At 44.5% G+C, this 21,967-nt stretch overlaps 4 protein-coding genes across 12 annotated transcripts in view; 1 reads left to right on the forward strand and 3 right to left on the reverse strand.

The window, feature by feature from the left end:
- The window catches only part of LOC132990790 (uncharacterized), a 527,599-nt gene that overhangs the window by 47,161 nt on the left and 458,471 nt on the right, over positions 1–21,967 (reverse strand). The window lies entirely within an intron of this gene.
- On the reverse strand, positions 941–5,231 carry LOC132991474 (probable cyclin-dependent serine/threonine-protein kinase DDB_G0292550). The gene is made up of 4 exons (XM_061060259.1): positions 5,219–5,231; positions 3,966–4,068; positions 3,365–3,424; positions 941–3,270 (listed from the first exon to the last, which is right to left on the reverse strand). The coding sequence occupies exons 1-4, from the start codon at positions 5,229–5,231 to the stop codon at positions 1,077–1,079; spliced, it is 2,370 nt and encodes a 789-aa protein (XP_060916242.1). The 3' UTR covers positions 941–1,076.
- Positions 5,314–9,158, forward strand: LOC132991476 (GATA zinc finger domain-containing protein 14-like). The gene is made up of 4 exons (XM_061060260.1): positions 5,314–5,338; positions 6,207–6,309; positions 6,888–6,950; positions 7,054–9,158. Exons 1-4 carry the CDS (start codon positions 5,314–5,316, stop codon positions 9,023–9,025), a joined length of 2,163 nt encoding a protein of 720 aa, XP_060916243.1. The 3' UTR covers positions 9,026–9,158.
- On the reverse strand, positions 17,189–21,778 carry LOC132991451 (GATA zinc finger domain-containing protein 14-like). Of its 2 annotated transcripts, none has more exons than XM_061060226.1 (4): positions 21,600–21,777; positions 21,119–21,181; positions 17,382–21,017; positions 17,189–17,300 (listed from the first exon to the last, which is right to left on the reverse strand). In XM_061060226.1, the coding sequence occupies exons 1-3, from the start codon at positions 21,692–21,694 to the stop codon at positions 17,429–17,431; spliced, it is 3,747 nt and encodes a 1,248-aa protein (XP_060916209.1). In that variant the 5' UTR covers positions 21,695–21,777; the 3' UTR covers positions 17,189–17,300; positions 17,382–17,428. The 2 variants fall into 2 exon arrangements, with proteins under 2 accessions (XP_060916209.1, XP_060916208.1); XM_061060225.1 differs by having other exon boundaries at positions 17,278–17,381; positions 17,421–21,017; positions 21,600–21,778.

The raw sequence follows: 21,967 nt of genomic DNA on the forward strand, positions 1-21,967 counted from the left end.
GCATGATTCAAAATCTGGAAATATAAAAACCATTGGGTTTAAAAAAAATTCAATTCAAAGATTCACAGTGAAAGAAAATACGGGGAAATAGAATACATTGAACATTGAGCTTTAATGTTTAATAAATAATCCATATTAAAAAGTCGAGCACAAAACATTCTGCACAGTATGCAGCACAATATGTCCATACAGAAACTTCATATCAGAGTAATGCAATAGTAATGACATCAATGTTGCTTTGTTTCATGACTCTCTGTGGCTCATACGGCTCTGTGTCTCATTAACAGGAGGTAGTAAAGATGCACGCATGATATTCTTTCATGTAAACAATAAATAGGTGAATAAATAATACAAGTTTGTCTGTGGTTCTAATTAGTGCATAACACAGAATCTGTTCTCATAAAAGTAATGTCCTTTCTGTATAGACCTGAGATACCACATATTAAAACTTACAAGTATTAACATAATAAATAAGAATAAATTAGATTAAATAAATTAGTGACTTTGTCAAAAGAAAGACGTTCTATGGAGTCAAGTGTTTGGTAATGAGTCCCTTGATCAAGTCCAGTTCTTAATACCAAATAATTGTTGTAAGAGCTGCTATGACTAAAAGGAAGCTGGTTTTGTTGATGATTGCAGAGGAGGCAGCAGTTGTTGTTGTTGCTACTGTGTTGGTCGTGGCTGCTCCAGGAGCAGCTGCTGTAGTACCCGCCACCGATGATGGTGTTGTGATTGCTCCCTGGGCTATAAAGTTTCCTCCTGATGCAGTGGTGGTTGCACCTTGGGCATTGTTGGTTGCTGCTGAAGCTGTGGTTGCTCCAGCTGCATTATTGGTTGCTGCTGAAGCTGTGGTTGCTCCGGCTGCATTGTTGGTTGCTGCTGAAGCTGTGGTTGCTCCGGGCACATCGTTGGTTGCTGCTGAAGCTGTGGTTGCTCCAGCTGCATTATTGGTTGCTGCTGAAGCTGTGGTTGCTCCGGCTGCATTGTTGGTTGCTGCTGAAGCTGTGGTTGCTCCGGCAACATTGTTGGTTGCTGCTGAAGCTGTGGTTGCTCCGGCTGCATTGTTGGTTGCTGCTTTAGCTGTGGTTGCTCCGGGCACATTGTTGGCGGCTCCTGAAGCAGCTGTGGTTGGTGTTGAAGCAGCTGTGGTAGTTGCTGGGGCAGCTGTGCTTGTTGCTGGGGCAGCTGTGGTTGTTGTTGGAGCAGCTGTGGTTATTGTTGGAGCAGCTGTGGTTGTTGTTGCTGGGGCAGCTGTGGTTGTTGTTGGAGCAGCTGTGGTTGTTGTTGTTAGAGTAGCTGTGGTCGGAGCAGCTGTGGTTGTTGTTGGGGCAGCTGTGGTTGTTCTTGGAGCAGCTGTGGTTGTTGTTGGAGCAGCTGTGGTCGTTGTTGGGGCAGCTGTGGTTGATGTTGGAGCAGCTGTGGTTGTTGTTGTTGCAGCTGTGGTTGTTGTTAGGGCAACTGTGGTTGTTGTTGGGGTAGCTGTGGTTGTTGTTTCTGCAGCTGTGGTAGTTGTTGGAGCAGCTGTGGTTGTTGTTTGAGCAGCTGTGGTTGTTGTAGGTGCAGCTGTGGTTGTTGTTGGAGCAGCTGTGGTTGTTGTTGGAGCAGCTGTGGTCGTTGTTGGAGCAGCTGTGGTTGTTGTTGGAGCAGCTGTGGTCGTTGTTGGTGCAGCTGTGGTCGTTGTTGGAGCAGCTGTGGTTGTTGTTGGAGCATCTGTGGTTGTTGTTGGTGCAGCTGTGGTTGTTGTTGGAGCAGCTGTGGTTGTTGCTGGAGCAGCTGTGGTTGTTGTTGCAGCAGAAGTGGTTGTTGTTGGAGCAGAAGTGGTTGTTGTTGGGGCAGCTGTGGTTGTGGTTGAAGCAGCTGTGGTTGTTGTTGGTGCAGCTGTGGTCGTTGTTGTAGCAGCTGTGGTTGTTGTTGGAGCAGCTGTAGTTGTGGTTGGAGCAGCTGTGGTCGTTGTTGGAGCAGCTGTGGTTGTTGTTGCAGCAGAAGTGGTTGTTGTTGGAGCAGAAGTGGTTGTGGTTGGGGCAGCTGTGGTTGTTGTTGGAGCAGCTGTGGTTGTTGTTGGAGCATCTGTGGTTGTTGTTGGGGCAGCTGTGGTTGTTGTTTGAGCAGCTGTGGTTGTTGTAGGTGCAGCTGTGGTTGTTGTTGGAGCAGCTGTGGTTGTTGTTGGAGCAGCTGTGGTCGTTGTTGGAGCAGCTGTGGTTGTTGTTGGAGCAGCTGTGGTCGTTGTTGGTGCAGCTGTGGTCGTTGTTGGAGCAGCTGTGGTTGTTGTTGGAGCATCTGTGATCGTTGTTGGAGCAGCTGTGGTTGTTGTTGGGGCAGCTGTGGTTGTGGTTGGAGCAGCTGTGGTTGTTGTTGCAGCAGCTGTTGTTGTTGTTGGAGCAGCTGTGGTTGTTGTTGGAGCAGCTGTGGTTGTGGTTGGAGCAGCTGTGGTTGTTGTTGCAGCAGAAGTGGTTGTTGTTGGAGCAGCTGTGGTTGTTGTAGGTGCAGCTGTGGTTGTTGTTGGAGCAGCTGTGGTTGTTGTTGGAGCAGCTGTGGTCGTTGTTGGAGCAGCTGTGGTTGTTGTTGGAGCAGCTGTGGTCGTTGTTGGTGCAGCTGCGGTCGTTGTTGGAGCAGCTGTGGTTGTTGTTGGAGCATCTGTGGTTGTTGTTGGGGCAGCTGTGGTTGTTGTTTGAGCAGCTGTGGTTGTTGTAGGTGCAGCTGTGGTTGTTGTTGGAGCAGCTGTGGTTGTTGTTGGAGCAGCTGTGGTCGTTGTTGGAGCAGCTGTGGTTGTTGTTGGAGCAGCCGTGGTCGTTGTTGGAGCAGCTGTGGTCGTTGTTGGAGCAGCTGTGGTTGTTGTTGGAGCAGCTGTGGTCGTTGTTGGTGCAGCTGCGGTTGTTGTTGGAGCAGCTGTGGTTGTTGTTGGAGCATCTGTGGTTGTTGTTGGGGCAGCTGTGGTTGTTGTTTGAGCAGCTGTGGTTGTTGTAGGTGCAGCTGTGGTTGTTGTTGGAGCAGCTGTGGTTGTTGGAGCAGCTGTGGTCGTTGTTGGAGCAGCTGTGGTTGTTGTTGGAGCAGCCGTGGTCGTTGTTGGTGCAGCTGTGGTCGTTGTTGGAGCAGCTGTGGTTGTTGTTGGAGCATCTGTGGTTGTTGTTGGTGCAGCTGTGGTTGTTGTTGGAGCAGCTGTGGTTGTTGCTGGAGCAGCTGTGGTTGTTGTTGGAGCAGCTGTGGTTGTTGTTGGAGCAGCTGTGGATGTTGTTGGAGCAGCTGTGGTTGTTGTCTGTCCGTTGCTTGAAGCTGTTGGGCATTGTAGTTTAAAGTCAATTTAACATTCAAACTTGTCTGCATTTGAATGAAACATCATTCATGATATTTTTTCTTTGAAACTCACCAACTAACAGAAGAAAGAAGACACAGATTCTCATCATGGCGGAGGAGCTTCTTTGCTCTTCTACAAAATAAAAACATTTATTTCTGTTAAATTGACTTTCAAAATAAAACTTTATACATTTGGACCAGATCCAGTTTTTTATTTCATTTATTCACAATAATTACTATAAACTGCAGATAAAAATACTAATATTGAATATATTTGTATAACTCTCTTTATTTAATCATTTCTGTCTTGCAGAGTCTTTAAAAAGTTATTTTAAATAAAAACAGTTTTCATCATTTAAAGGAAACTAATTCATGCTTGATCTCATTAAGTTTTATCCTCATTTTGACATCTTCACTTTTCAGTGAATGAAACTGACTTTGATTACATTACATTACATTTACATTTATAGAGAAGTAATAACTTTACAATTAAAGAATGCTCATCAGAATCTCTCTCTGTTTTCAGACTAAAAACAACGAGCACAGATAAACAATGTTCACCACGTTAACATAAAGTGAGGATGACGATCATTATGAAGCACCTTGTGATAGTAAGTGAAGAAAGAGGAGAAACAGATTAGAAATGGACAGATCATCTTCATGTAAATACTCACAGTTTGTTCTGCTGACTCGTCTTTTCTGCACTGACTGAAGTTGGGATGCTCTCTGACTGTACCTGTTCTGTATCCTTTGCTGTGTGCTCGTTGATGTCCTCCACTGAACACACAGCAGCTTATAAATCCACACAGAGCAGGTAAGATGACATCAGGCTGTGGACAAAGACGTAAATAATCTGTATGACTAATGTTTATTTCTTTCCTGTGTAAGGTGTGGCTGTCCCTGGCACTTCATACTTCTTTGGTTTGGTTGATATGTTCAGAGAGTAAGAATCTGGTTGAGTGACGCCGTGTGTCAGTCATAACGTTGGGTTGAATATTTTTGGCAGTCTAAATTTGTCACCTGCAATCCTCAACGTCACTCCCTATTAAGATTGCATTAAGCTTTGTCATGGAGCTTCTTCTGTCCTGTTGTTGTGGTTTTGACTCGAGTAATGATTGAACTCTTAATGACAGGCATCAGATTTCATAAAGGTATCAAATCTTTTCTTCATAACAGTTCAATGCCTTTGAATCAGGTCACTTTGGGGGCTCTCACAGCTTCATCAAAAACATACTAAAAACAAAGAAGGACCCTCGTCACTCTCTAAAGGACTCTCTTCATGAAAGTCACTCAGTCAAACTAATCCTTCTGTTTGGACTCTGTACAGGTTTCTTGAGGTTCAGGGTTGTGATGGTTACTCTTTTTTCCCCTCAATGGAAAGAGACTCCTTCAGCAGGTGTCAGAAACACGCTTTCTGTTTCATCTCATGTTGGTTTCCACATGTTGTGGGGGCTCGGTTGTATCATTTAAAGGCAGATTCTCAGTGGGATATATGAGTTACCTTCACAGATAGAGAGAAAAAGTCTTCCCCTGACACCAACATGTACGACAGGAGAGAAAAGAACCGGAGGAGAGGGTAGCAAAGCTCCATGAATTAGACTGTTTTGGTTTCACGAACAGCCCCCCCCCCCCCCCACACACACACACACACACACACACACACACAGTTGACCCCCCCTGCCCCTTCATAGCAGCAACACAGAAATTCAGCCCGTGCTTCAACAGCTGTGCAGCAGGAAACGTTAGGAGGATAGAAGCTATAACATTAGCCCTCAATAATCCTAACATTCGGCTAGATATACATTACAAGACAAGTTATACATACATCTTGGTAGTCTTGTTGCTAAATATCTACCCTAATTGTGTGTGTGTGTGTGTGTGTGTGTGTGTGCGTGCGTTCACTAGGGCCTGTCAAAATAGGGTGTACTGGGGCCTGTCATGACTACCTCATTGATACCTAGGGTGTCTTTGGGTGATCTGGCTTCACTAACCCTGACTTAAGCGATCGTGCTGAACGGTCACATGAAGCTGGTTATCAACCTGATAAGTAAACCCAGAGTTTCAGAGAGCAAGTTCACATATAAGGGGCAGAGTTAGCTTCATATAACCTATCATAATCATCACTGAGTCTGCTGTCAGCAGATCGTCATATCTAACAAACTCTGAACAAACTATATTAAAAATAGAAAGACGTTTAAGACAAACAGGCTCCCAGAGACTAAAGTTACACAGCTGCAGGAACAAATGCAGGAAGGACAACTGGCAGAAAAAATTTAAAAAAGGCAAGTATTAATGTGCAAACTACCGCTTATTATATTCGTTAGTTCACCTTAGAACTGAAGATAATAACTCCTGTTTATTCTCTGAACTGGATGTGTGTCTCTGACTCTTTCATGTGGCGTTATAAGTTATAGAAGTTATATTTCAGCTGCAGCTCTGACGACAACAAACAGAGCGGCATGGAGACACTAAACATTCATAAGAAAATATAAGTGACCTGATTCAAAGGCATTGAACTGTTATGAAGAAAAGATTGGATACCTTTATGAAATCTGATGCCTGTCATTAAGAGTTCAATCATTACTCGAGTCAAAACCACAACAACAGGACAGAAGAAGCTCCATGACAAAGCTTAATGCAATCTTAATAGGAAGTGACGTTGAGGAATGCAGGTGACAAATTTAGACTGCCAAAAATATTCAACCCAACGTCATGACTGACACACAGCGTCACTCAACCAGATTCTTACTCTCTGAACATATCAACCAAACCAAAGAAGTATGAAGTGTCAGGGACAGCCACACCTTACACAGGAAAGAACTAAACATTAGTCATACAGATTATTTACGTCTTTGTCCACAGCCTGATGTCATTTTACCTGCTCTGTGTGGATTTATAAGCTGCTGTGTGTTCAGTGGAGGACATCAACGAGCACACAGCAAAGGATAAAGAACAGGTACAGTCAGACAGCATCCCGACTTCAGTCAGTGCAGAGAAGACGAGTCAGCAGAACAAACTGTGAGTATTTACATGAAGATGATCTGTCCATTTCTAATCTGTTTCTCCTCTTTCTTCACTTACTATTACAAGGTGTTTCAGAATGATCGTCATCCTCACTTTATGTTAACATGGTGAACATTGTTTATCTGTGATCATTGTTTTTAGTCTGAAAACAGAAAGAGATTCTGATGAGCATTCTTTAATTGTAAAGTTATTACTTCTCTATAAATGTAAAGATATTTTTAATGTTTTGTTCCTTTTATGAATTTAAATACTTTATATTAATCAAAGTCAGTTTCATTCACTGAAAAGTGAAGATGTCAAAATGAGGATAAAACTTAATGAGATCAAGCATGAATTAGTTTCCTTTAAAAGATGAAAACAGTTTTTATTTAAAGAAACTTTTTAAAGACTCTGAAAGACAGAAATTGTTAAATAATCAGAGTTATACAAATATATTCAATATTAGTATTTTCATCTCCAGTTTACAGTAATTATTGTGAATGAATGAAATAATATAAACTGGATCTGGTCCAAATGTATAAAGTTTTATTTTGAAAGTCAATCTAACAGAAATAAATGCTTTTATTTTGTAGAATAAAAAAGAACCTCCTCGACCATGATGATGAGAATCTGTGTCTTCTTTCTTCTGTTAGTTGGTGAGTTTCAAAGAGTAATTAAAAAAAACATGATGAATGATGTTTCGTTCAAATGCAGGCAGGTTTGAATGTTAAATTGACTTTAAACTACAATGCCCAACAGCTTCAAGCAACGGACAGACAACAACAACAGCTGCTGCAACAACAACCACAGCTGCTCCAACAACAACCACAGCTGCTCCAACAACAACCACAGCTGCTCCAACAACAACCACAGCTGCTCCAACCACAACCACAGCTGCTGCAACAACAACCACAGCTGCTCCAACCACAACCACAGCTGCTCCAACCACAACCACAGCTGCTCCAACCACAACCACAGCTGCTCCAACAACAACCACAGCTGCTGCAACAACAACCACAGCTGCTCCAACCACAACCACAGCTGCTCCAACCACAACCACAGCTGCTCCAACAACAACCACAGCTGCTCCAACAACAACCACAGCTGCTCCAACCACAACCACAGCTGCTCCAACAACAACCACAGCTGCTCCAACCACAACCACAGCTGCTCCAACAACAACAACAGCTGCTGCAACAACAACCACTTCTGCTCCAACAACAACCACAGCTGCTCCAACAACAACCACAGCTGCTCCAACAACAACCACTTCTGCTCCAACAACAACCACAGCTGCTCCAACCACGACCACAGCTGCCCCAACAACAACCACAGCTGCTCCAACAACAACCACAGCTGCTCCAACAACGACCACTTTTGCTGCAACAACAACCACAGCTGCTCCAACCACAACCACAGCTGCTCCAACCACAACCACAGCTGCTCCAACCACAACCACAGCTGCTCCAACAACAACCACAGCTGCTCCAACAACAACCACAGCTGCTCCAACCACAACCACAGCTGCTCCAACAACAACCACAGCTGCTCCAACCACAACCACAGCTGCTCCAACAACAACCACAGCTGCTCCAACAACGACCACTTCTGCTGCAACAACAACCACAGCTGCTCCAACAACAACCACAGCTGCTCCAACAACAACAACAGCTGCTGCAACAACAACCACAGCTGCTCCAACCACAACCACAGCTGCCCCAACAACAACCACAGCTGCTCCAACAACAACCACAGCTGCTCCAACAACAACCACAGCTGCCCCAACAACAACAACAGCTGCTGCAACAACAACCACAGCTGCTCCAACCACAACCACAGCTGCCCCAACAACAACCACAGCTGCCCCAACAACAACCACAGCTGCTCCAACCACAACAACAGCTGCCCCAACCACAACCACAGCTGCCCCAACAACAACCACAGCTGCTCCAACAACAACCACAGCTGCCCCAACCACAACCACAGCTGCCCCAACAACAACCACAGCTGCTCCAACAACAACCACAGCTGCCCCAACCACAACCACAGCTGCCCCAACTACAACCACAGCTGCTCCAACAACAACCACAGCTGCCCCAACAACAACCACAGCTGCTCCAACAACGACCACAGCTGCTCCAACCACAACTGCTCCAACAACAACCACAGCTGCCCCAACCACAACTGCTCCAACAACAACCACAGCTGCCCCAACAACAACCACAGCTGCTCCAACAACAACCACAGCTGCTCCAACAACAACCACAGCTGCTGCAACCACAACCACAGATGCTGCAACAACAACCACAGCTGCTGCAACCACAACCACAGATGCTGCAACAACAACCATAGATGCTCCAACAACAACCACAGCTGCACCAACAACAACCACAGCTGCCCCAACAACAACCACAGCTGTACCAACAACAACCACAGCTGCCCCAACAACCACTGCAGCAACAACAACCACTGCCGCTCCAACAACAACCACAGCTGCTTCAACACCAACCACAGCTGCTTCAGGAGCCGCCAACAATGTGCCCGGAGCAACCACAGCTTCAGCAGCAACCAACAATGTGCCCGGAGCAACCACAGCTTCAGCAGCAACCAACAATGCAGCCGGAGCAACCACAGCTTCAGCAGCAACCAACAATGCAGCCGGAGCAACCACAGCTTCAGCAGCAACCAACAATGCAGCCGGAGCAACCACAGCTTCAGCAGCAACCAATAATGCAGCTGGAGCAACCACAGCTTCAGCAGCAACCAACAATGTGCCCGGAGCAACCACAGCTTCAGCAGCAACCAATAATGCAGCTGGAGCAACCACAGCTTCAGCAGCAACCAACAATGCAGCCGGAGCAACCACAGCTTCAGCAGCAACCAATAATGCAGCTGGAGCAACCACAGCTTCAGCAGCAACCAACAATGCCCAAGATGCAACCACCACTGCATCAGGAGGAAACTTTATAGCCCAGGGAGCAATCACAACACCATCATCGGTGGCGGGTACTACAGCAGCTGCTCCTGGAGCAGCCACGACCAACACAGTAGCAACAACAACAACTGCTGCCTCCTCTGCAATCATCAACAAAACCAGCTTCCTTTTAGTCATAGCAGCTCTTACAACAATTATTTGGTATTAAGAACTGGACTTGATCAAGGGACTCATTACCAAACACTTGACTCCATAGAACGTCTTTCTTTTGACAAAGTCACTAATTTATTTAATCTAATTTATTCTTATTTATTATGTTAATACTTGTAAGTTTTAATATGTGGTATCTCAGGTCTATACAGAAAGGACATTACTTTTATGAGAACAGATTCTGTGTTATGCACTAATTAGAACCACAGACAAACTTGTATTATTTATTCACCTATTTATTGTTTACATATTAGAATATCATGCGTGCATCTTTACTACCTCCTGTTAATGAGACACAGAGCCGTATGAACCACAGAGAGTCATGAAACAAAGCAACATTGATGTCATTACTATTGCATTACTCTGATATAAAGTTTCTGTATGGACATACTGTGCTGCATACTGTGCAGAATGTTTTGTGCTTGACTTTTTAATATGGATTATTTATTAAACATTAAAGCTCAAAGTTCAATGTATTATATTTCACTATATTTTGTCTTTAATGGTGCAGCATTGTAATCACATTTGGTTCTTGCTGTAGTGTGTGGTGAAACACACGGATGGTCAACATTATAAAACACAAAGAAATATATTTAGCTATTGTCACAGCCAACAATAAGATACACAGACCCCTTAAATATAAGAAACTCATTGATCAACAACGATTAAATATTGATGTAAACTTGTGTTGTCATAAACCCGACAGCTGCCAGGGTAGAGCTACTCAATCATCTATGATGTGACCTTTCATGGAAATATTTGAAAATAGTTTGAAGACATTATTGACTTCACAAGACGAGGCTTTTGTTAAATTTCCATGGTAAATTCTCAGTAACTGCTGGTGGTGGGTGGTTATACCCCCTGATGGAGTCTAAACCCTTGTGGTGATATTGATACCCCCTGATGGAGTCTAGACCCAGGTAGTGATGGTGGTGATACCTCTCTGATAGAGTCTATACCCCCTGATGGAGTCTAGACCCAGGTAGTGGTGGTGGTGATACCTCTCTGATAGAGTCTAGACCCTGGTGGTGGTGGTAGTGGTGGTGATACCCCCCTGGTAGAGTCTAGACCCTGGTGGTGGTGGTGATACCCCCCTGATAGAGTCTAGACAATGGTGGTGGTGATACCCCCCTGATGGAGTCTAGACCCTTGTGGTGGTGGTGTTGATACCCCCCTGATGGAGTATAGACAATGGCAGTGGTGGTGGTGATACCCCCTGATATAGTCTGGACCCTGGTGTAGGTGGTGATACCCCTGATGGAGTCTAGGCCCTGGTGGTGGTGGTGATACCCCCCTGATTGTGTCTAGACCCAGGTAGTGGTGGTGGATATACATCTCTGATAGAGTCTAGACCCAGATAGGGGTGGTGGTGATACCCCCCTGATGGAGTCTGATCCTGTTGGTGGTGGTAAAAAAACAGTTGTGTCAAAGGGTCTATGCTGCACTTTGTATTTTACAGAACATGTGTAGTAGGGTTGTTTATTCATACTCAGTAGGTGGCGCTAATGAACCTTAAGGTTGGTCATCTGCCATGCTAAGGTGGAAGAAGTTTACACTGAAACCGTGTTTTCTTACGTTGGGGTCAAAAAGAACAACAAAAAGTTCAGTGTGTTGTGTACAGTGAAGCGTTGTCGATGAAAGCATGAAGACATCAAATCAGCATTAGAAACCAAACACTCTGCTTATTGTCAGGTTCATTAAAGACAAAGAAGAGGACCCAAGTGCAGAATCTAAAGCAAAAAGTATTAATTTAAACAAATAGGATATTTCTTAAAACAAACAAAGTCTTACAGACACAAGGAGAAAACCAAAAGTCATGAGGATACCGAGACAAGAACTCGGGTAGGAAGACGTAAGAACTGCCAACAAGAGGGAAAGTACACTGACATGAAAAAGACACTGGAGCAATCACACACAGGTGAAGACAATCAGGGCAATTAAAACTGGAGGGAAACAAGACTCTGGCTGTTTTCGAAACCGCGTACTACATACTACTATCTAAATCAGTATGCAGTATATACTGCATACTGCATACTGCATTCAACAGTAGTATGTAGTATGACTGCCAGTCCTCGGTTATTTTGCAGTATGCTTGGCTCCGGTTAAGCTGGTTTCCGGTCCTGGAATCCGGAAGTAAACAACGGCCCATCTGGAGGTAAATGCCGCTACGGTGTAGTGAAATAAGTTGACAAGTGCTTCATTTCGATTGTTCTTATTTTACATGGGACAAAAACATTTACCTGTGACATAAGTTAATTCAGTTGTATTTAATTGTCATCCAGGTGCAATAAATGTAACGGAGACGGATCTCATTCATCTTGCGAAGGCTACGTTCCATCATTCTTGTAATTCTGCTTTAATGAAACTGGGTGCCTTTTCATCAACTTGTTAATTGGTAGTTTGTTTGTGTTTTACTCTGACTTTGATTATCGACCATGTAAAAAAATAATTAACATAATTAAAAGAAAACAGTCAATAATCTCTCATATCTTCTGTCATTTATACATAACACCCATGGTTGAAATATTAGCATGCTATTATTAGTAGTAATTTATTTCATTACATTCTGAAATATACTATTAACATTGTAGTATACTTTTCAAGTATTCAGGTTTAATTTTTACACAGCTATGAATAATGTGTAATAAGAGAGCAAACAAAGGACCCTGTAACTGTAGCAGCTTGTCCACATGTTGCACATGCATCGTACAGTCGGAAAAGCAGGAACATCTGAGGTGGTAAGACACAAATATCTGAAAATGTCATATTTGTCATTGGTTCATGCCCACAATGTGGCAAGAAGAAGAAGGAGACAAGCTCTCAACAGGAGAAACATTCTGGCTATCCTATTACAAAATGAAGACCATGTAAATAGCACACATTAAATATTTGTAAGGGTAAACTGGGATTATGTAAGGAAGTTAATGTATGCTCCTCACCTCAAACACTTCATGAATGGTAAAACATTTTTCATTTTGGAAAGACAAGTTCAGACAACTGAAACATCCTGTCCCTACTCAGCGTGGCCTGCAAGGACAATACCTCCAATTGAATGGCCACAGCGCTACTGTCCGCCTCTACCTGGGAGATGGAGAACTAAAGAAAGACTTCCGTCTGTCAAGGCAGACAGTTAAGGCCTTGGTGGAGTGTCTGGGATACACCAAGGACCATGGCTGGAGCAAAGACCTCGGAGTGGGGATATATTTATACTGGCTGGCCAGTGCCACCTCGTATCGGGTGGTGTCGGGAGCCTTTGATGTCCCCATCACCACGGTTCATGATGTTGTTCGTCGAGTCACTGGAAGTATCATCAGCATCATGAAGAGGGTGGGTTATCAATTACATTTTGTGTTGTTCAACAGGAAGCTCTTCCATTCCATTCAGCTGCTGGTGGTGTGTGATCACAAAGGCCGCTTCCTTAATACATATACAGGTAGAAATGAAAGTCAGAAATGTATTAGTACAGCTTACACTGCTCAAGGGATTGTTGATCTAATAAATAATTCAGTCATCATTTACTGACATTAATACCTATGGAAGGTTGGGTTAACTTTAAGTCCACCTAACACTGCTGGAGTTTCACAAGAAATGGTGTTGCAGTCATCGCACATACAATTAAAGTGAATGTGGACCAGGACTCACACTTACTGTGATTTGTATTTGTCACCCAACAACTGCAACGTCATTATGTACATGTGTGAATTTCTACTTATCTCATGATTGTAAACATTGTAATTACTTTAAAAGATATTGTATAATCACAATTGCATTTGTGATGTCACATTTCAGAAGTGTTTGAGACGGGCATTTTCAACATAATCTGTCCTGTACCATGTCAAGCACAATGACATATTCACAATACATCACCCTTGTTCACAGGACTTCCGGGCTCTGTCCACGATGCCAGGGTCCTGCGGTGGAGTTCCCTGTACGTACACCAACTCTACCCCCCTCATGGCTGGTGTATTGTTGGGGATGGGGGTATCCCTGCCTGGCTGCACCAATCAGCCTGATGACCCCATTCAGGGAGCCGGTGCAAAACCCTATACACGATACAACCGGCATCATGCCAAAGCACGGTGTGTGGTGGAAAGGGCAATTGGCATGATGAAGACGCGGTGGCGCAGCATCTTCCTCAAGGCCCTGGAGGTGAGAGACAGCATTAATGTGTAAATCTAAGTACACACTAGTTGAATAAGTGCTGAGCAGTGGCTATTAAATATAAGCAGCAAAGTAATACAGGTATGGACATTCTGAGACAATAATGAAAACAAAAGAGCGGCGTAATGCAAGCTATTCAATCATGTTTACTTTCATTATACAGCTACATTAAACTTGTATTTATTCCTGTAGATCAAGCCAACCTTTGTTCCGGCAGTGGTGTCGACCTGTGCCTTCCTCCACAACCTCTCCATCAACAATGGGGATTTCGTGGCACCAGAGGTGGAGGAGGGGGCCTTCCATGACCAGGGTGATGACCACTCGAACCACCCTGATGATCAAATGGCAGGGGACAACATGAGGAACAGGCTGGCAGCAGAAGTTTTTGCACCTATTGGGGTCATCCAAGCACTGGAGGACCATAACTACTAATATATACATTTTCATTTCCACTACTTTTATTTATAGAGATTTAGGTTTTGTTTGTTCACAAATATAATTTTTCATGAGCATGTTCACATTGCATTTTCTGTTACTAAAAGTGCCTGTTTCACATTTTGCCTATTTGGATTTCACTTAGAAGTGACTGTGTTTTAGTCATTTCTGGGAGGAGGGAGAGACCACCACTACATCCTGGCCTGAAGAGTCAATGGTGACCGGACGTGTTATTGAAGGCCTCCGACCCAGTGCCTCGTCCATCAGGGCATGCCATTTCCAGGATGCAGCGGTGGCCTCTCCTCCCTCTGTGTTCACTCCCGTTTTGGGGACACACACCCCCCCCCCCCCCCATACACACACACACACTTGTGTAAAGGCAAAATTAAAGTCATTGCAGGTGATCTCACACCTTTGGAAGGCTTACTTATCCCTACCTTGTATTTTTGTTTGAGGTTCTCGCACTTGTGCTTGATCTTCCCGTCCACCTCCGCGTCCACTTTCCCCACCAGGGAACGCTCTTTCACAAACTCTATCACAACACAACAGTAAAAGCTTATCTGTATGAGAAAACTGGTACTTCCAAAGATGTAACTTTATCACACTACTTTCTGTAGATAAGTGAACTTACCTAGCAGCTAAGCTCACTTAAGAACAATAATTACTTAACATCCACTTACTCAAATCCCTTTTGGGCTGCATTCCTGCGGCCACTGAACAGGCTTTCGTTGGCAGTTCGCCAACGGATAAGGGCCTCTTGTGTCCTGTTCTGTCCCTTAATTAATTTAATAAATATTAGTTACTGTGGCGTAATAGTAAAGTTGCCTGTGTATATACGGTGACGGCATGCTAGTGTTGCCGTCGTTGTGATATTTAGCATTATGTTAGCAGGCATAACTTCATTACACGCCAGCTTGCCATTCGTTAAGGGCCCAAATTATAATGTTAACCAAATAAAAATTATACGTTATTATAATGAAACAAAAGCAAATGATGACAAATGTTGTTTTGGTACTTTTATATTCAGTCTCCGCCGCCGTCGAAATACTGCGCTCCGCCATTTCTCTGACTGTAAATATTGACCTGGCGCTTTGCATTCTGGGAGACAGTACGCGAGGTAGACTGGTCCGATGCATACTGTACATTTTTCCCAAATCAGTATGACATCCGAGTATTTTTGGCATACTGCGGATCTCGCATTTGTTCGCATACTGCATACTGCATACTGCATACTGCATACTGCATACTGCATACTGCATTTTGGCCAAATCAGTATGTACTAGTACGCGGTTTCGAAAACAACTGTTTTCGAAACCGCGTACTATACTCCCGAAAAAACTTAAATTTATCTTGTATGTTAACCTTATAATACTCTGTGATTTATCCGTATTTGATTTATGGTAACATTGTCTTGGCAAACACTTACCCCTCTCACCTTCTTAAACTTTATATGTTGCATCTGCTCACCTCTTCAAAGAACTAAACATTCTTTCAGTTTATGACATCAATATACATCAGATATGTGTGTTTATATACAGATGTATGTTCGTACCTTTTTCTTCACCATCATCATTTTTTTTCAGTTGAATTCTCAGATTCATTCATATTCTACCAGACAGCTTAATCATTGTCATCTTCCTTTTTATAAAACCAAACCAATATTTTTCCTCAGATATCATGGGGTACAAATATAGTATTCTAAAAGACACGTTAACAGCTCATCGTCTACAGAGATCTTTACAAAGAAACTGTCTTTACATTTAATCCACAAGGTCTAACTTTTGCATATAGTATATAAATATATATATTTTTTTCCATCAACTCACTCCTTCACTCTACCTTTTCAACAGATGAATGCCTGTTTCATTGATTAGCTGATAGCGAGTTAAATTTTCAGTCTTTTTATTGTATATGTGTGTGTATGAATACGTGTATGTGTGTATATTTAATTTTGTTCTGAAATTGTGTAATTCTATTTGCTTAGTTGTTTTAAGATGTGAGGTCGCTTGTATAAGCCTTTTGGCTTCTTGACCTCCTGACACACCTTTTATATTTTTTTGTTAATCCTATTTGATGTATTCTTATGTGTGCTAAATAAAAAAAATAAAGAAAACAGAAAACACTAAAGACTAAACAAGGTAAATAAAGTAATAAAAGATACACACAAGGGAAACAAGCAACTCGAAGGAAGAAAGAGACAAAATAAAACAGGAAAAGGAATTCTACAAACTGAAAAACAAAATAACGAGAAGAAATCCTGACACTTACAAAATCAAACCTGTTGACTACTTTCAGAAAGTTGTACAGTCATGTTTTGTGATGTGATGTACTGTTATGTTCGTCACTTCACTCCAAACTGCAACGTTTTGAGAAATGTAGTTCAGGACATTTAGGAGGGGTCACTGGGTCCTGATGAGAGACAGTTGAGAACCCTGACTGCCTTAAACATGATCAAATCCAAATTGCAGGTTTTACTTTTCTACCAGTACAGAATTAATTTAAATGTCTCTGAACTCTTTTATATGAGTAACTTTTTTACACTTCAGGATGGATTTATTTGTGCCCTTATTCTTTAGGAGGTCATTGAGATCCAAATCTGAGTATGAATCTCAAATATGACAAAAACACACAAAATGAAAAGTTATATCTTCACACTTTAATATTTTAATACAATATATGGCTTAAAAATGCATTTACCTAAAGTAGGCATCCAAGCAATCACTACAGTGTGCTGCACATTGTTTCACCTGCCGACGTCATCATTGTGTAACGTAGTCATTGAGATAATAATAAAGCATCGCAAACAATGCAGCTCATGTTGCACAGCTCCATCCCGTCAATGGCTCATGAAGTTCAGTGTCAGAGTTATCAGGTTTGTGAAACAAGTTTGTCAGTAAACTTAATCAGGACATAATATAAGAAATGTTGTGGTATTATTTTTCACTGTTTGAAGACACAACACACACACATGAAGTAAAATCACAAGGATTATTATTACACATTATAAATAATATAAATACATAACATTCTTTGGTTTCATCAGGATGATCAATGAATACAAATCTTTCTGTCAAAACTTTGGGTTTGTTTAGTCCTTTGTTTCAGTCCAGTTCTTAATTCCAAAGAATTGCTGTAAGAGCTGCTATGACTAAAAGGAAACTTCTTTGGTTGATGACTGCAGAGGAGGCAGCAGTTGTTGTTGCTTCTGGTGCACCTGCTGTTCCGGCAGCATTATTGATTATTCCTGAAGAACCTGTGGTTGCACCTTGGGCGTTATTTGTTGCTCCAGCTGCTGTGGTTGCTCCAGCCACATTGTTGGTTGCTCCTGAAGCAACTGTGGTTGCACCTTGGCCGTTATTTGTTGCTCCAGCGACTGTGGTTGCACCTTGGGCGTTATTTGTTGCTCCAGCTGCTGTGGTTGCTCCAGCCACATTGTTGGTGGCTCCTGAAGCAACTGTGGTTGCACCTTGGGCAGCTGTGGTTGTTGCTGCAGCTGTGGTTGTTGTTGGGGCAGCTGTGGTCGTTGTTGGAGCAGCTGTGGTTGTTGTTGCTGCAGCTGTGGTTGTTGTTGGTGCAGCTGCGGTTGTTGTTGCTGCAGCTGTGGTTGTTGTTGGGGCAGCTGCGGTTGTTGTTGCTGCAGCTGTGGTTGTGGTTGGTGCAGCTGCGGTTGTTGTTGCTGCAGCTGTGGTTGTGGTTGGGGCAGCTGTGGTTGTTGTTGCTGCAGCTGTGGTTGTTGTTGGTGCAGCTGCGGTTGTTGTTGCTGCAGCTGTGGTTGTGGTTGGGGCAGCTGTGGTTGTTGTTGCTGCAGCTGTGGTTGTTGTTGGTGCAGCTGCGGTTGTTGTTGCTGCAGCTGTGGTTGTTGTTGGGGCAGCTGTGGTTGTTGTTGGAGCAGCTGTGGTTGTTGTTGCAGCTGTGGTTGTTGTTGGGGCAGCTGTAGTCGTGGTTGGGGCAGCTGTGGTTGTTGTTGCTGCAGCTGTGGTTGTTGTTGCTGCAGCTGCGGTTGTTGTTGGGGCAGCTGTGGTTGTTGTTGGGGCAGCTGTGGTCGTGGTTGGGGCAGCTGTGGTTGTTGTTGCTGCAGCTGTGGTCGTGGTTGGGGCAGCTGTGGTTGTTGTTGCTGCAGCTGTGGTTGTTGTTGGGGCAGCTGTGGTTGTTGTTGGTGCAGCTGTGGTTGTTGTTGGTGCAGCTGTGGTTGTTGTTGGAGCAGTTGTGGTTGTTGTTGGGGCAGCTGTGGTTGTTGTTGGGGCAGCTGTGGTTGTGGTTGGGGCAGCTGTGGTTGTTGTTTCTGCAGCTGTGGTTGTTGTTGGGGCAGTTGTGGTTGTTGTTGGGGCAGCTGTGGTCGTGGTTGGTGCAGCTGTGGTTGTTGTTGCTGCAGCAGCTGTGGTTGTTGTTGTTGGGGCAGCTGTGGTCGTGGTTGGGGCAGCTGTGGTCGTGGTTGGGGCAGCTGTGGTCGTGGTTGGGGCAGCTGTGGTTGTTGTTGGGGCAGCTGTGGTCGTGGTTGGGGCAGCTGTGGTTGTTGTTGCTGCAGCTGTGGTCGTTGTTGCTGCAGCTGTTGTTGTTGTTGGGGCAGCTGTGGTTGTTGTTGGGGCAGCTGTGGTCGTGGTTGGGGCAGCTGTGGTTGTTGTTGCTGCAGCTGTGGTTGTTGTTGGGGCAGCTGTGGTCGTTGTTGGGGTAGCTGTGATTGTTGTTGGGGCAGCTGTGGTCGTGGTTGGGGCAGCTGTGGTTGTTGTTGCTGCAGCTGTGGTTGTTGTTGGGGCAGCTGTGGTTGTTGTTGGTGCAGCTGTGGTTGTTGTTGGAGCAGTTGTGGTTGTTGTTGGGGCAGCTGTGGTTGTTGTTGGGGCAGCTGTGGTTGTGGTTGGGGCAGCTGTGGTTGTTGTTTCTGCAGCTGTGGTTGTTGTTGGGGCAGTTGTGGTTGTTGTTGGGGCAGCTGTGGTTGTTGTTGGGGCAGCTGTGGTTGTTGTTGGAGCGGTTGTTGTTGGGGCAGCTGTGGTTGTGGTTGGGGCAGCTGTGGTTGTTGTTGGGGCAGCTGTGGTTGTTGTTGGAGCGGTTGTTGTTGGGGCAGCTGTGGTTGTGGTTGGTGCAGCTGTGGTTGTTGTTGGGGCAGCTGTGGTTGTTGTTGGGGCAGCTGTGGTTGTGGTTGGGGCAGCTGTGGTTGTTGTTGCTGCAGCTGTGGTCGTTGTTGGGGCAGCTGTGGTTGTTGTTTCTGCAGCTGTGGTCGTTGTTGGGGCAGCTGTGGTTGTTGTTGGGGCAGCTGTGGTTGTGGTTGGAGCAGCTGTGGTTGTGGTTGGAGCAGCTGTGGTCATTGTTGCAGCAGCTGTGGTTGTTGTTTCTGCAGCTGTGGTCGTTGTTGGGGAAGCTGTGGTTGTTGTTGGAGCAGCTGTGGTCATTGTTGCAACAGCTGTGGTTGTGGTTGGAGCAGCTGTGGTCGTTGTTGGGGCAGCTGTGGTTGTTGTTTCTGCAGCTGTGGTCGTTGTTGGGGCAGTTGTGGTTGTTGTTGGGGCAGCTGTGGTTGTGGTTGGAGCAGCTGTGGTTGTGGTTGGAGCAGCTGTGGTCATTGTTGCAGCAGCTGTGGTTGTTGTTTCTGCAGCTGTGGTCGTTGTTGGGGCAGCTGTGGTTGTTGTTGGGGCAGTTGTGGTTGTTGTTGGGGCAGCTGTGGTTGTTGTTGGGGCAGCTGTGGTTGTGGTTGGTGCAGCTGTGGTCGTTGTTGGGGAAGCTGTGGTTGTTGTTGGGGCAGCTGTGGTTGTTGTTGGAGCAGCTGTGGTCATTGTTGCAACAGCTGTGGTTGTGGTTGGAGCAGCTGTGGTCATTGTTGCAACAGCTGTGGTTGTTGTTTCTGCAGCTGTGGTCGTTGTTGGGGCAGCTGTGGTTGTTGTTGGGGCAGTTGTGGTTGTTGTTGGGGCAGCTGTGGTTGTTGTTGGGGCAGCTGTGGTTGTTGTTGGAGCGGTTGTTGTTGGGGCAGCTGTGGTTGTGGTTGGTGCAGCTGTGGTTGTTGTTGGGGCAGCTGTGGTTGTTGTTGGAGCGGTTGTTGTTGGGGCAGCTGTGGTTGTTGTTGCTGCAGCTGTGGTCGTTGTTGGGGCAGCTGTGGTTGTTGTTTCTGCAGCTGTGGTCGTTGTTGGGGCAGCTGTGGTTGTTGTTGGAGCAGCTGTGGTCATTGTTGCAGCAGCTGTTGTTGTGGTTGGAGCAGCTGTGGTTGTTGTTTTTGCAGCTGTGGTCATTGTTGCAGCAGCTGTTGTTGTGGTTGGAGCAGCTGTGGTTGTTGTTTCTGCAGCTGTGGTCGTTGTTGGAGCAGCTGTGGTTGTTGTTTCTGCAGCTGTGGTTGTTGTTGGAGCAGCTGTGGTCATTGTTGCAACAGCTGTGGTTGTGGTTGGAGCAGCTGTGGTTGTTGTTGGAGCAGCTGTGGTCATTGTTGCAACAGCTGTGGTTGTTGTTTCTGCAGCTGTGGTCGTTGTTGGGGCAGCTGTGGTTGTTGTTGGGGCAGTTGTGGTTGTTGTTGGGGCAGCTGTGGTTGTTGTTGGGGCAGCTGTGGTTGTTGTTGGAGCGGTTGTTGTTGGGGCAGCTGTGGTTGTGGTTGGTGCAGCTGTGGTTGTTGTTGGGGCAGCTGTGGTTGTTGTTGCTGCAGCTGTGGTCGTTGTTGGGGCAGCTGTGGTTGTTGTTTCTGCAGCTGTGGTCGTTGTTGGGGCAGCTGTGGTTGTTGTTGGAGCAGCTGTGGTCATTGTTGCAGCAGCTGTTGTTGTGGTTGGAGCAGCTGTGGTTGTTGTTTTTGCAGCTGTGGTCATTGTTGCAGCAGCTGTTGTTGTGGTTGGAGCAGCTGTGGTTGTTGTTTCTGCAGCTGTGGTCGTTGTTGGAGCAGCTGTGGTTGTTGTTTCTGCAGCTGTGGTTGTTGTTGGAGCAGCTGTGGTCATTGTTGCAACAGCTGTGGTTGTGGTTGGAGCAGCTGTGGTTGTTGTTGCAGCAGCTGTTGTTGTTGCCTGTCCGTTGCTTGAAGCTGTTGGGCATTGTAGTTTAAAGTCAATTTAACATTCTAACTTGTCTGCATTTGAAAGAAACATCATTCATCATATTTTTTAATAACTTTTTGAAACTCACCAGCTAACAGAAGAAAGAAGATACAGATTCTCATCATCATGGTGGAGGAGGTTCTTTGCTCTTCTACAAAATAAAAACAATTCATTTTGTTAGATTGACTCGATAAATGTATTTGTATCTTAAATGTATTGTATGCAAAAGATACATCTGTTTTTAAAGTTTTTGAATAGTGTGAATACTGTAATGTGATGATGTCAAACATAATCATGCTTTCAGAATGAATGATATCTATCACTTTGTTGTTTCTTGTCATAGTTTGTATCTCTGTGGTCCCATAAATATCTCCATTAATCTATACTGAAAGGTTGTTTATATAAGAAATTATATTCTCCCTCAGAGGCATGACACAGTTAAAGGTTTGAACAGAAATGTATGTAACGTTTGGCACAGAGAACACCATTAACTTTATTGTGATTTCAGGAGAAGAAAGACTGGTGCATGAAATGAAATTGGAGAAATATTCGTCCTTTAAATGACTTACAGATTTGGTCGGCTGCTGACTCGTCTTCTCTGCACTGAAGTGGTGACGCTCTCTGATTCCACCTGCTCTGTATCCTTTGCGGTTTGCTCGTTCATTCAATCCATTGAACAGCAGCTGCTTTTATATCCTCACAGAGCGGGAAATGTGACATCAGGTCGAGAACAAAGACGTAAATGACTTGGTGAATCATTTTTTTTCTCTCAGTAAGGTGTGGCAAAAGCCTAACAGTGAATCATACTTTATCTAAATATATTGAATGTGTAAAGAAACTGGTTGAGTCATGATTTTTTTTCACACTTGACGTTGGTTCAAATGTTCACCATTCAAAATAATTTAATAAACCAGAAGACAGACGAATACAAGGCCAC

This window comes from Labrus mixtus, chromosome 16 (genome assembly GCF_963584025.1).
Source record: "Labrus mixtus chromosome 16, fLabMix1.1, whole genome shotgun sequence".
In the NCBI taxonomy this organism is placed as follows: Eukaryota; Metazoa; Chordata; class Actinopteri; order Labriformes; family Labridae; genus Labrus; species Labrus mixtus.

Coding starts and splice junctions, on each gene's coding strand:
- LOC132991451 (XM_061060226.1), bottom strand. CDS start 21,694: ATGAACGAGCAAACCGCAAAGGATACAGAGCAGGTGGAATCAGAGAGC. Junction 21,182..21,599: donor GTCAGCAGCCGACCAAATCT/GTAAGTCATTTA, acceptor TTTATTTTGTAG/AAGAGCAAAGAACCTCCTCC. Junction 21,018..21,118: donor CTTCTTTCTTCTGTTAGCTG/GTGAGTTTCAAA, acceptor AATGCCCAACAG/CTTCAAGCAACGGACAGGCA.
- LOC132991474 (XM_061060259.1), bottom strand. Junction 3,425..3,965: donor ACGAGTCAGCAGAACAAACT/GTGAGTATTTAC, acceptor TTTATTTTGTAG/AAGAGCAAAGAAGCTCCTCC. Junction 3,271..3,364: donor CTTCTTTCTTCTGTTAGTTG/GTGAGTTTCAAA, acceptor AATGCCCAACAG/CTTCAAGCAACGGACAGACA.
- LOC132991476 (XM_061060260.1), top strand. CDS start 5,314: ATGAAGCTGGTTATCAACCTGATAA. Junction 5,339..6,206: donor GCTGGTTATCAACCTGATAA/GTAAACCCAGAG, acceptor CTGTGTGTTCAG/TGGAGGACATCAACGAGCAC. Junction 6,951..7,053: donor CTTCTTTCTTCTGTTAGTTG/GTGAGTTTCAAA, acceptor AATGCCCAACAG/CTTCAAGCAACGGACAGACA.